The 12777-nt window shown below is 60.7% G+C and overlaps 1 protein-coding gene across 4 annotated transcripts in view; it reads right to left on the reverse strand.

Moving 5' to 3' along the window:
* Window positions 1-639: 639 nt before the first annotated feature.
* POLE (DNA polymerase epsilon, catalytic subunit) overlaps window positions 640-12777 on the reverse strand; it is a 40031-nt gene continuing 27893 nt past the window's right edge. For 3 of the 4 annotated variants that reach the window (XM_045534078.1, XM_045534076.1, XM_045534079.1), the window contains 17 exons: window positions 12294-12434; window positions 11921-12074; window positions 11738-11844; window positions 11359-11535; window positions 11048-11271; window positions 10742-10962; window positions 10185-10389; window positions 8171-8344; window positions 7099-7224; window positions 5535-5667; window positions 4186-4366; window positions 3073-3204; window positions 2777-2970; window positions 2261-2461; window positions 1817-1942; window positions 1136-1225; window positions 640-1037 (listed from right to left, as the gene is read on the reverse strand). In XM_045534078.1, coding sequence (XP_045390034.1) covers window positions 924-1037; window positions 1136-1225; window positions 1817-1942; window positions 2261-2461; window positions 2777-2970; window positions 3073-3204; window positions 4186-4366; window positions 5535-5667; window positions 7099-7224; window positions 8171-8344; window positions 10185-10389; window positions 10742-10962; window positions 11048-11271; window positions 11359-11535; window positions 11738-11844; window positions 11921-12074; window positions 12294-12434 — 2700 coding nt within the window. In that variant the 3' untranslated portion in view covers window positions 640-923. Of the gene's footprint in view, window positions 1038-1135; window positions 1226-1816; window positions 1943-2260; window positions 2462-2776; window positions 2990-3072; window positions 3205-4185; window positions 4367-5534; window positions 5668-7098; window positions 7225-8170; window positions 8345-10184; window positions 10390-10741; window positions 10963-11047; window positions 11272-11358; window positions 11536-11737; window positions 11845-11920; window positions 12075-12293; window positions 12435-12777 lie in introns of those variants that run through there. The other variant, XM_045534080.1, reaches the window with a different exon arrangement.

A 12777-nucleotide genomic window follows, 5' to 3' on the forward strand; every position in this document is an offset into this window, starting at 1 on the left:
AGGGCTCCGTCCATTGGAGTGGGCGTCAGGTTTCTTAGGGCAGACGGCCTGAGCGGCACCGGGGGCCAAACCCATGCCCAGTGGCACCCAGTCTCCTCCCAGAGGCGGGGGTGCCTTGTACCAACACACAGTGACGACCTGGAGAACTTTAACCTTAGGTGTAGAATTTAAATGAAAATCGGAAGTGTAGCCGACACAGATATGTGGCCAGCAAGGACAGATTTAAGGTCGGCTTGAGCCCAGGGACTTGTACCTCCTGGGGAGCCCAGGGGGTCCCCACATTCCCATGAGGCTACATCGTCCAGGGTCTCGAGGTTGTGATTTGCATTTCATACTGTTTGCTGCCTCTCTTCTTCCTGCTCTGTCCAGTCCTGGGCCAGGCAGTGAGGGACAAGGCCACGCAGCTAAACCTGAGACGAGGCTGACGGGTCCCGAGTCCCGCGGCACAGGGTGCCCCGCTGGAGCCTGCTCTGGAGGAGAAGGGTCCACAGACCAGGGAGGCAGAAGTCCAGGTCCTCACAGGTGCAGGGTCTGGGCCCAGGCGCAGGCAGGGACTCGGCAGGCCCTTGGAGGCCTCTGGGGTCAGGAGAAAGAACGGGGAGGACGTTCTCACCCCACTCAGTGGTGTGCAGAAAGCAGTAGAGCCTGGGAAACACGTTTATTCAGTGACCCCTCGCCATCCTCAAGAGGCTTCTCAGCTCTTGACCTGCCCCGGCAGGCAGCTCTGCTGAGGACGGAGCAGCTCCCCTCCCACTTACTCCTGCCACCCTCTGAGCTCCCCGAAGATGGTCGGCCCTGTGCTGTGGTCCCAGGTTTGAGGAGTCAGGGTGGCCTGCGGCCTGGTCACTGGGAGCACAGGGACACAGCTTCGTGGCCACAGGATGCCTGGCGTGGACTCTGGTGTCCCGAGAGCCCAGGGCTGGCTACCGGCCCAGCCGAGGGTTCTTCTGCAGCAGCCACTCCAGGGTCTCCAGGAGGTACAACATGCCGTAGTGCTGGGCAATGTTCCGGAAGATCCTAATCTGCTCCACGAAGACCTGCAGGAATAAACATGTGGTGAGGCCCCCGTCCCACCCAGAGGAGGTCAAGCGGGCAAGGCTGTGCTGAGGCTGACCACCCCCCTGGGAGGGCGTACCTGCGTGTGGATGGTGAGGGCGAAGTCCCCGGCGCAGCTGCAGTGCATGGGCATGTTGGCCTCCTTCACGCCATGGCACTTCAGGCAGATCTGATGAGGGAGTAGCCCTGTCGGGCGCCAGTCCACCCGCCCCGCCAGGCCTGCCCCCCACCTCCTCCTGGCCTTGCCAAGAAGAGGCCTTAAGTTCCTGCTGTGCGCGTGTTGGTCCTCAGTTATAAATAAAATTCACGACTTCGCCCGAGCCCTGCCAACACGCCCTCCTCATGGGGCAACCCACCCCAGGCCCTGTGCCTGCTGTGTCCAGTGTGCCCGGCCTGGGCAGGGGAAACTGGCCCATGATGGCCGCATGGCAGCCCAGCACCCCCGCCAAGCCTCTGCTCAGACACCGCTCAGTGAGACAGTCCTGCAGCCCCCTGTGGTTCCCCCCCACACCTACCGGGCTGACCACCTGTCTCCCTCTGCTCGCGTGGACGCCCACAGAGCCAGCCAGGGCCCGACAGATGCTGACGCAACAGCTGAGTGGGCTTGTGGTGGGGATGGGTCTTCAGAGGAGTCCCCTCAGAGGACACTGGGGAGGAACTGGGACCTACGCACACCCAGTGGCCCTAGAGTGCAGATGGTGTGTGCAGAAATGCCCCTGCCCTCAGAAAGCGGCGGGTGGGCACCGGCCCCGCAGCTCACCAGGTCCTGCAGGGTGAAGGCCATCAGCTTCTTCTGCAGGGCTTCCACCAGGGCCATCTCGATGGCAGAGGAGTCATAGGCTGCCTGACAGTTGGAGCAGAGCCACTGAGGCAAGACGGCCCCGTCCTAGGCAGAGCAAGAAGCGTGAGAGGTCACTGGGCCCCGGCCCTGGTCCCGGCACTGTGGTGGCAGCCCCAGGAGGCGGTGGCACAGGAGGGAAGGGGCTGGAAGGCTGCCCGGGGCCATGCCCTGGCCTCTGCCTGCACCCTGCCTGGGACGGGCATAGAGGGGCCTGAGGGGGTGCCTGCCCCGAGTCCACGTGGGAGCCTGCGGGCAGCAGGTGCCACCTGCCAGGTGGGGAGGCAGGAGCTGCGGGACCGCACTGGCCATCGGGGGCCTGGACGTCCTGGCCCTGCCAGCCGAGGGCGCTGGCGCTGAGCCCACCTGAGAGAAGGAGGAGTCCTTGCACAGGTCCAGGTCGCGGCAGAAATTGCAGCTGTGGCAGATGACCTCGGGGAGCACGTAGGAGCGGCAGGGGTCCCTGAACTGGGCCTCCTCGGAGAACTCGCCCACGTCCACCAGGCGCAGCAGGTCGCGGTTGAGCTTGTTCACCTGGTTGGTGATGTTCGTGTCCAGAGACAGCACCTGCGGAGACCCCAGCCCGTGTCGGAGACCCCCTCCCTGCCTGTCTGGGCCTCCCTGTCTCAGCCTCTCGATCCTACACAGTATCTTCCAGAAAAATCAAAGAGAGCCTGTCCCACTGGCTCCTCGAGGGCAGGGCCTGTCCTGTGTGGTTCACACCTGAACCCAAATGCCCCAACAGTGACTGCACGTGACAGGGACACAGTAAACGGTGGTAGGATGAATGACTTACACCTGCCCTCAGCTTGCAGACACGGATGGTTTCCCATCTTGCACACATGTGACATCCTCGCCCTGCACACCCATTAGCACTCTCACCTTGCACACGTATTTGATGAACTCCAGAGCAGGGTTATTGAGCAGCAGGTGAGAACCAGGGAGGTGAGGAAACATCTCAGAGAGCTCAGTCGAGTTCCGAGAGCCTGTGACTTTCTTTTGAATCTTCTGTGTGATGGTGAAGAAGCTTTGAGTGAGTTCATTGGCTACGTAATCTTGAGAGAAGGTGATCATCCCTAGGAAGAGACAGGGATGCTGAGGGCAGGGAGCTCCCCCCTGCCTGCCTGGACCACCTGTGGCACAGAAGGGCCAGGCCTCACGGGACAGAGACTGCTCACCTGGAAGGGCTCCAGCCGCCCCCTCGGCCTCCTGGGAGAACTGGCTGGCACCCCTCCTCCTCATGGGAGTGCTCCCCGGGGCGCTGCGCCTCAGCCCGTCCTTCATGCTGTGGTACACGGCCACGATGTATGCTGTGGGGAGAGGCAGGCACAGGCCCTGAGGGTCAGGGTTGCTGGGACACGCCCCACGGTCTGCGAGGACTCTGCAGCGGGTCAGAGCACCAGGCTGGCTTGGCTGAAATGTCATTATCAGTGATTTTATTCTCTAACTTTAGATGAGCCAAGAGCCAATTAGAGAAGTGGAGACCAGCAGGGACACTTGCTGACACCAGAGCTCCTTCTCAGAGAGAAAACCGCATGGATAAGGCAACGTGCATTAACCATCTCATGCAACAGGGAGCGAAGAAACGGCTCCCAATAAAAGGGAAGGTTGATACCCAACGTCAGCCAACTTCCGGAAAAGTTTTCACAAGAGAACTTGGACAGTTAAAGACTCAAGGAGAGGTAGCAAAAATATAATCACAAATGGAACCATCTCTGTTGCTCTGGGTGTGTGTCTATCTGCTGACAGTTTGATTTACAACACTGGTCCTTAACTGTTCTGTTTTAACAGATGGCTCTGACTGACAAAGGGTGTTTAATTCATGACTCATTTGTCTATTAACCTACTTAACTTGATTTGCAAACACTAGCCCCAAAACAAGGCATAGCAGTTTCCTACACCAGAAAGGCCTCAAAGACCAGCCAGTGGGCAGCTGATTCAGAGGTTTTAGGGTCAGGGTTTACCGTTAGCTGCTGCGTGTGCCCGCACACTCGTGCGACTCCACACTGAAGCAGACCTTGGGAGAACTGGGAGCCCTTCACTGACACGCCCGGGGGCAGGTGGCCCCGTGGGCCGTCCTGCGGGGGACATACCTGCCACAGGGGGCGGGGGCAGCAGTGGCCAAGGCAGGGCTGGATCTCGAGAGCTCCCGAGTGCTGCGCTCTCCACCCAGCCCTGATGTCCCAGCCGTCCCCTTCTTGCTGCACCACTGACACCTTGGCAGAGCCACGTTCATTAACCACCTGGCCTGACTGCTGGTGGGAGCCGCCGGCCCCACGCTCTGGGCTCACCTGAAACAATCATGAGGAAGTAGCTCTGGCAGGAGGCGGTCTGCGGCAAAAACTGCAGAATGTTCCAGTTGTTCTCCAGCAGCTCCTCCACGTCGTCGGGCTCCTCCACGTCTTCCTCCTCCCTCTCCTCCTCCTCACTCTCCTGCTCGTTCTCCGCTCCCTCCCCTTCCTGGGAGTCTTGCTGTGACACAGAGACACTGCCGAGTCTCACGTCATGCTGGAGTGGAACCTCCTCAGACCTGGCCCGACAGCCCACCTGACCCCCCGAACCTCCTGCGCCCCAGAACACGGAGCCCCACGTGGGTGACCGTGACCCTCATTTTGCTCCTTCGGAGGATCTACTTTAAAATCGCTCACCTCCCCACCTCCCGAGAGAGAATCAACCAGAGCTTCCCCAGTGACCAGTTCTCCCCTCTGAGTCTGAGAATCTCTTCCTGGGACAGCCCCAGCGCCCTGGCAGACCCGGCTTTACTGCCATGTCCCTCCTGTGTGGCGCCATGTACCTGCCACAGGACCGTCCACTCCTGTAGAGACAGCGATGCAGACGCCGCCTGCCCGGACCCTGCACTGTCCCCTCCCCAGCTGTCGTCTACACCGTGGACACTTCTTCCCTCCCACTGTCTGCCGAGCCCCTTCAGTCAGGTTTGCCCCCAACTCCAGCCAGCGTCGCTCCTGTCCAGGCGTCCAGGGCGGCCTTGGCCTCATCGCGTCTCTCAGCAGCTTCCTGCCACCCACAGAGCTGGCTCTTCTGCTGCCACGGCTTCCTCTGGGTCCCCTCTGAGGACCCCCGTGGAGGACACAGCAGCGCCCCGGCACTCCCGTATCAGCTGACCACCCGCATCTCAACCTCTGACCTCACAAAGGCTGTCACTCCCAGCCAGACATGACTTCCTGCCCACACTCCACACAGCCACCTCTCCTCACCCCTGGCGTCTGACCCACTGGCCCCTGGGCTCCGCCTCAAATCCCACCCAGGACCCTCCCTGCCTCCACCTCTGCAGGTGTGAGACCCCCACAGGGCCAAGCTGGGTTCAGAATCCCCACCCCCCACTAAAGCCAAGTCCCTGCCCCAGCCCCTGGGAGTGGCCTGGCCCTGCCTGTGCTCTGCTCACACCTGGGACCACCGGCCAGCCGCCCCGGCCCCTCCCGCTCACAGGACACCTGCTCTGCCCTCTCGGCTGCGCCTCGTGAGCCCCCGCAGCCTCCTGCCCATGCGGGCTGGTGGCTCTGTGTGTGTGTTTGCTCACGATCTTCCTCCTCATCCAGCAACCGGAGCAGAACGAAGTCTGCAGTGTTTGCGGCTGCACAGCCCGGCCTACGGCAGGGACGCTGCAAACCGTAGCTCTTACCTGTCCACAGTGAACACTAGCTGAAACCTTTCCCTTGATTCCACCATAGTTAGAAGGATCCATCCAGAGAAGAAATTCCCAGCATCGAGAGAAAGAAATCGTCAGGGAATGGAAGATGTCTTTAGCATGGATGCTGTGGAGGAAGCATGGAAGAAGCTGCTTAAATGGAGCCAACAGCTTCCTGTGTTCTCCACCTTCCCCTTTTCCCCTGTGCCTCCACTTGACAAGGAACCTAAAGTTCACTGGGATGACATCACTCCCCAGGCTTCCTGGGGGCAGTGCACACACAGTGCAAGGGAGGCTGGCCGCGGGGAGCAGCCGGGACCCGGGCGCTGGGCACAAAGAGGAGAGCGGGATGCTCTCTTGCGCCCAGCAGGCTGCGAGTTAACCACGTCATGACCTTGGACCATGACCTTGGACCAGACGGGGAGTTGACAACACCGCTCCCCCACCAAGCCCTTCTAGGCTGTCTTCACTCTCATCCCCCCGTCACGCTGGCCCCCCCCCAATTCACCCAGTCCTCCACGCATACAGGCCATGAAAACACAAAGGAAGAAAGAAGGAAACCCTAAATAATAACCTTCAAAATGCAGCTAAATAACCCAAACCATGACTTCTGCAGGAGGATGTTTTGTTCCCCCCACTGCTCAGGCTCAGAGGGGGAAAACGGCACCCTAGTTCCCAACACAGCCCAGCCCCCCAACTCCTGGAGCCTCCCCAGCCGCTGGGAGAGGCCTGCCCTTCCCCTGGTACTCAGCCGCCCTGCCTGAGCACGGCTGCAGCTGAGCCAGCCCATCAGGCACACCGCGGCTCTGCAGGAAGACAGCACTGGTCTTTTGTCCAAGGTGCTCCAGCGCATATGTTTTGATTAGGAATAAAAGTCTTCTAAGCTCCACCTCCTACTATTAACATTTAGTAATAAGACCCATCCTCAACTTGCGCCAACCCTTTCTGCAGTGCCCTGACGCTGCTCCTGTCATGCACAGACCCCACCTGCGCAGATCCTCTGTGCTTGGAAAAGCGCTTCTCTCTTGCCCCGTGTGAGCACACCTGGGGGTGGGAGCTGCCCATTGTCAACCGAGTAACAGGACAGAAGGGGTACTGGAAGTTTTTCGTTGCTGTGTCTTCAGTTCACATTTAGAGAAAATCAAGTGTATGAGGAGCACAGCCAAGTCCCGGGAGCCCCGGGAACACGCCTGGAACGCAGAACCACAACCCCCGGCTCTGACAGGTGAACGCTTTGCACATACTGACCCCTCTGGAATCACACACTCTCAGCTGCCAACGCTGACGTCTAGGCACGGTTCACACATCCACACTGCATGGAACCTGCTGGCCAAAGGCGGACACTCCCTGATCTTCCTAAACTCAGGCAACACGCTTGCACACCCAAGTGTGGCCGTGATTTGCTACCGACACTGGGATGGTAGCAGCCACCCTTCTCGTGCGGTTGTGGCTTCATCCTTGGTGAATGCTGCACTCCCAAGGACCTTGCCGTCTAGGCACAGGGACACCTGGCACTTGGGGGCCCTCAGCATCTCCCCTGAAACCCCACGCGACTCACCTGCTGGTGATGTACTCCACGTAGGCGATGGCGTCTTCGATTCGGCGCTTCTTCGTGCAGAGGATGATGCGGTTGAAGTTGGCATAGACGACCGATGACCCTAGGCGCTTGAACTCAGCGATGAGCCTGTGGAGTGAGTTCAGAATTGCTGACAGAGATGCCATGGTGCGTAAAAAAAAAAGAAAGCATCAAGAGAAATACAAGGAGAAATACGTGGAAAAGTCTCATAATAGACTTAGACCCAGACGCAAAAAAGGGCAAAGATTTCTGCATGGCAAAACCACCATGAACAAAAGCAGGAGATAACCAAAGACTGAGAAAAAATCTGCCAAGTTCTCATCACAGAAAAATGGCTACCTTTTCTGTAGAGAGAGCTCACACAAAACTTAGTAAGAGAAAAACCAGTAAGACTAGAGAAAAATAGACCCCATCCGGTGAAACTGGGGAGGGCTTGAAGAGAAAAATCGACTTCACTCCTTGTAAGAATCAAAAATCGGGACCACCTGACCCGGCCGGGAACGTGCCCAGCCACATGGTCGGGGCAGGGCCGGGGGACAGGCATCCTCAGCCGTGAGCCTCTGCAGGGGCACTCTGGCAACGCCCACCAAAGCAGCACCCACCCACCTGGTTCAATTCCCACAGGCCTGCAGCCTCCCAGAAGCCACTCTGCAGGTGAGTGTGTGTGACCCCGTGCACAAAGCCACCCACTGAGGTGTCATTTGTAGTAGCACAAGGCTAAAAACAGCTTAACTGTCCACTTGTGTGGCACATCCACATGTAGGTCTCCACGATACACTGTGAACTGAGGTAAAGTGCACGAGAATACGTAGTGTGCCACGACTTGTACAAACAAGGGCAAAAGATGCCATGCCCTCCAACCACTTCAGGGCGGATGCACACGCAAAGCTGCAACAGCAGCCGGGGTTCTGGGACCCTTTCAGTTGTCATGTGCTGTGGACCCCAGGTGGCCTGTTTACACCAGAGGAGCTGGCAGCCATGTCTCTGGTTTTGGGAACGAGGGTCGGCACGGCTGAGGAAGCGTCCACAGCCCTGGGGGCGACGGCGCACTCACTGCAGGAAGAGCTTCTTCATCATGTTGTGCAGCGTCCGGTGCAGGGCGGGGTCGTGAAGCAGCGAGGACGGCGAGCGGAGCCAGCGGTAGAAGTGCATGACCTGGTTGTCGGCGTAGACGTTGTGGTACTGCGTGATCTCCTTCACCCAGCCCACCACCATGCTCTTCAGGATCCTGCAAGGCAGGAGCAGCAGGACGTCCCCACCGCCCACCTGCTGCCACCACGCTGGACCCTCCAACTGTCACGGTGCAGGTTTTCCCTGTGCCGCTGGGTCCCCATCTACGTGGTGGTTGTCCCCCTCCTCAATGTCCGAACTCCGGCCCTTCCCCTCACCGGTTTCTTTCCATTTCACCCCTCGAGCTAGTTCACCCCTCACCACAACTCAGACTCTCACAGACTGGCAGGGGGTCCTTGCCCTCCAGGAGGGGCACAGTGCAAGGCTGCGAGTGTGCGGTGTGGCAGGGCCCCGTCACAGGACGACACAGCAGAGGCTGCTGCCTGGACGGTAGAAGGGGAGCACCACACCCATGTGGCCAAGCCAGTGCCCAGAAACGAGAACCTGGAGGTGACTTTCCTGCCACTTCCCTTCAGTGGACCATTCAGGCATTTGCCCGCGTACTTAGAGTGACCCACGCCCTATCACCTCATGTCCACTGCTGGACGCCACAAGCACAGGCCCCCTCTCTGCCTAACCCTTCATCCTGCCTCGTGTGACCGGGGACAGAGGGCTGCCCTCCCTGCCAGGCTCCGCAGCAGGAAGTCTGAGCGTGTTGCCCACTGTGGCGGTGCCCTGCCTTTGTGCCCTCCATCTGCAGAAGCAGGGGCTGCCCCGGCCGGCTTGTCCCTGGGCACTGGGGGCACAGAAGGCGGGGCTCCCCGGGCCACAGCAATGCTCAGGCACACACTGGACACAGGTCGGACAAGGGCCACAAGAGCATCTGCCAGAATCAACAGGTTTCCCATGGAGGGACTCCCTGGCCACAGGGGGGACACAGGCGTTGGGCCACCCTCCAGGCAAACACTGTAAATGCCACGTCCAGTGAAGGTGGGGTTGCCAACTGCTCCAGAACTAGAACCCCACTTTAGCTGGGGGCGCTCCCAACAGCACTCACCCCGCTGAAGCGCTGGGAAGAGCTTCTGGGCGCCAGCCACAGCTTGTTAGAACAGAACCTACGGAGGCCAAAGCCACACCCCTAACACTCGCCTCCATCGTGACTTCCCAGGGTGTGTCACCCCGGATGACTCAGCAGTGCGGGGAAGCCTGCTTTCCCCAGTGTGGGAACTTCTGCCATCTACGGCCCAACCCTCTCTACCTTTCAGAACTGAACTGCCTATTTTTCTGCCAAGACCCTGGTCCTGGCCCCCAGTGCCTCCCTGTCTGGTCTCCCTAGTTCCAGCCAATTCTTTCCTCCTCCTGTGTGACGGCAGTGGCTGAGGACACAGACTCGTTTCTGAGAGCCGACCCTCCTGCTCCATCGTGGCACAACTATGACCACAGTGGCAGCCCCTCTGACCTCAGCGTCCTCATTTGTAAAACGGGTGACGACCGCACCACCTAGCGGGGCTGCTGCGGGGAGAGGCAGGTCAGCGCGCTCAGCCCACTTCCTGGCACGAACTACCGTGAGCAAGCACTGTGTGCAGCCGCCCAGCAGCCCAGCAGCAAACCTCTCCGGCCACCCAAACGCTGATGACTCGCAGCCCATTCTGTCCAGCTGGCCACGGATTCCCACGGACGTGCCTCTGCTCACCTTGAGAAGCAGCCCTGGGTTAGAGAGGCTTGGTGTGAAATGGCTCTGGCCGCAGAGAGGTAAGAGGTAGCCCCTGGAGTGGCCACTGGGGACCACAGGACACACACAGGCCAAAGGCAACGGACTAAAGGGAAACCTTGCCCCTCGGCGGTTTCTGGGTCTGCCGACCTGGCTGAGGAAGGCCCCAGGGGCACAGTCTCAGACCCCAGCCTTCCAAACTGAGGGCAGAGGATCGACTCCTCACGCTCCCGGGGGAGGGCAGCACCTGAAGGTGTTGGAGCAGAGGGCCGTCTCGTCGTAGCTGGCTGGGGCGCTGGCGGCCTGACCGCCCGTGATCATGTCCTCCAGGGAGGCCTGCTGGATCACGTCGAAGCTGATGCCCATGCTGTCGGCTCCCTCCATGTCGTTGACGTGGTGGGACTGGAGGACGGTGTTGACGGCCAGGTTCTGCAGGTCCAGCTCCACGCACACTGCACAGGGGGACACCAGGCTCGGCCAGGCCCCACCAGCTCCAGCGCTGCCACCCCCAGGGCCCAACCCCAGCCAGTACCACCTCTAGGACATGCGGTGCTGCCCAGCAGGGGCAGGGGACAGCACGCGTCCTCTGACCAGCATCGGACCTGCCAGCACCCATCCCCCAACCCCACCAGGCCACCCGGCGTCCCGAGGGCCCCTGAGGCACGGAGCCCCTGCCCGGCCCTCGGGCCCCGGGACGCACTGCTGCGTGGTGGAGCCCCAAGCCTGCCGCTGGGCACTTGTGCCTTGACAGGACGTCACAAGGGCAGACACACCAGGCCAGCTGGCACGAGCTCGCCCTCTCACCTGTGGAGTAACAGCCTGAGCTGTTGATCTCCACGCTGGCTCGGTCGTCGAACTCCATGACCAGGCGGTTGTCGTCGGCCTCCTTCCCACCCAGGTCGGGGCGGGCCGTCGGGGACAGCCACAGCAGGTGGTTGTGGCGCTGGAGGTGGCGGGCAAAGAAGAGGTCGGAGCCGAAGGTGGAGATGTCCTCCGGCAGGTTCCCAATGGGAATGTGGAAGTACCTGCACAGGGCACAGGTCAGCCCCAGGCAGCGTCCCTGGAGACACCCGGGCCCTGTGCACCCAGGACGGCTCCCTCTGGGCCCACCTGCTCATCTCAAAGGCCTGCGACAGGCAGGTGTCCAGGTTGAGGTAGTGCCGGATCATGCGGCGTGCGCCATGGCGTTGCCAGTCCAGGACACCATAGCTGATCTTGTCAGCCACGCGGATAGGCACCAGGGGGAATTCCTCCAGGACGGGGACCTCACTGGCCAGCCTCCTCAGCTCCCAGCTGGACTGAACAGCAATGAGCGTGGGCCCCCGGCGCTCCTCCTGCGTCAGGGCGGGAGGGAAGAAAGGACCTTGTGGGCCTAGGCCTGGAGAAGAGGGGGCTCCCACGCAGGACCGAGACGACCACACCTTGTAGGCGAGCAGGAAGCGCTGGATGGCTCTGCAGATGGTCTTCAGGTCGGTTTCAGCCCGAACTTCAAACGTGTGCTTGGATGGCGGCAGGAGCTCGGGGCCCAGCCTGTCCAGCAGGAGGCTGTGCTCTGCCGAGTACAGGGTGCTGAGGCTGGGCATCTGGTTGCTGCGCACCTGGGCAGGTGAGGCCACATCAGCCCTCTGCCGCGCGGGATTACGCAGGGCCCTGGGGGCAGACCTCACCCTGCCAGTCCATTCCCACTGCAGTGGCGACAGGCACTGCTGGGCAGAGGCCCTCGAGGAGGAAGACAGGAGAAAGCGTCCTCCTTCTCTAGATCCCGCCCCCAGTGCGCTCCGCAGTGGCCCGGGGACTCACAGTGTCCAACACAAACACAGATGCTCTGCGCTGCGAGGGGATGAACAGCCCGAAGAGAGCTTTGTGGCCCTGCGAGTGGTGGTACAGGTAGATGTGGCGGATGCTCCCTGCAGGAGGACAGGAGCTGTCACCTGGGATGTGCGGAGGCAGGGTGTGTGTTGGGGCAGCCGGCACAGGCCATACCTGGTTCCAGGTAGCTGAATTGGGCCAGAGAACGCATCTCCAGGTGCTCGAGAGCAAAGGTGTCCGCTTCCCAGCCTGAAAGGTGTCTGACCAGCTGTTTACTGACGACACACACACAGCCCAGCTGCACCAGGGCCCGGAACAACAGTGGCACCTGGAAGGGGTGGTGGGCGAGGACTGACTGCGGAGGGCCGCAGTGCCGCACGTGGTACCCCCTCAAGGCCCCCTGCCCACAGGCCTTCAGCAGACCCGCTGCCCAGACTCCCCTCCCCAACGGGGTGGGATCCCTCCCCACTGCCGCCCGGCCCACGCCCCATGTGGGTGTCTCCTCCACTCCACCCGGCTTGGCCGAGTGTGGCCGGGACATGGCTACCTGGGTCTCATAGACGCCCTCAATGTCCGGCGCTGACAGCTCAGTGTTGATCTCGTTGATATGTTCCTGGTACATGTCCTCTGGCACCGAATACTCGTAGAGATTGTAGACCACGTTCGAGCGAGGAAGGACTCGATTTACCTAGTAACAATGCGGCAAAGAGCTCGTCACACAGCTTAATCGGAAATGTCTGTTACGCACACGCACACACGTGTACGCTCTTCAGAGCCCCAGCACTTCCAGTGCCCACAACGGTCAGGTAAACCCACTGCAGCCCCCCTCTCCCAATGATCACAACTAAAAGCCCCGGATATGACGTTAAAAAGCAGTCTTGGCCTCTGGGATGTGGACAAGAGCCCTCAGGCTGGGGGGTCAGGCTGGGGGTCCTGGCTACCCAGGAGGTCGAGGCGGGAGGGTGGCTTGAGCCCAGGGGTTGGAGGCTGCAGTGAGCTGTGATGCCACCACCGCACTCCAGCCTCAGCAA

The sequence above is a fragment of the Lemur catta genome, chromosome 21 (genome assembly GCF_020740605.2).
Source record: "Lemur catta isolate mLemCat1 chromosome 21, mLemCat1.pri, whole genome shotgun sequence".
Lineage (NCBI taxonomy): Eukaryota > Metazoa > Chordata > Mammalia > Primates > Lemuridae > Lemur > Lemur catta.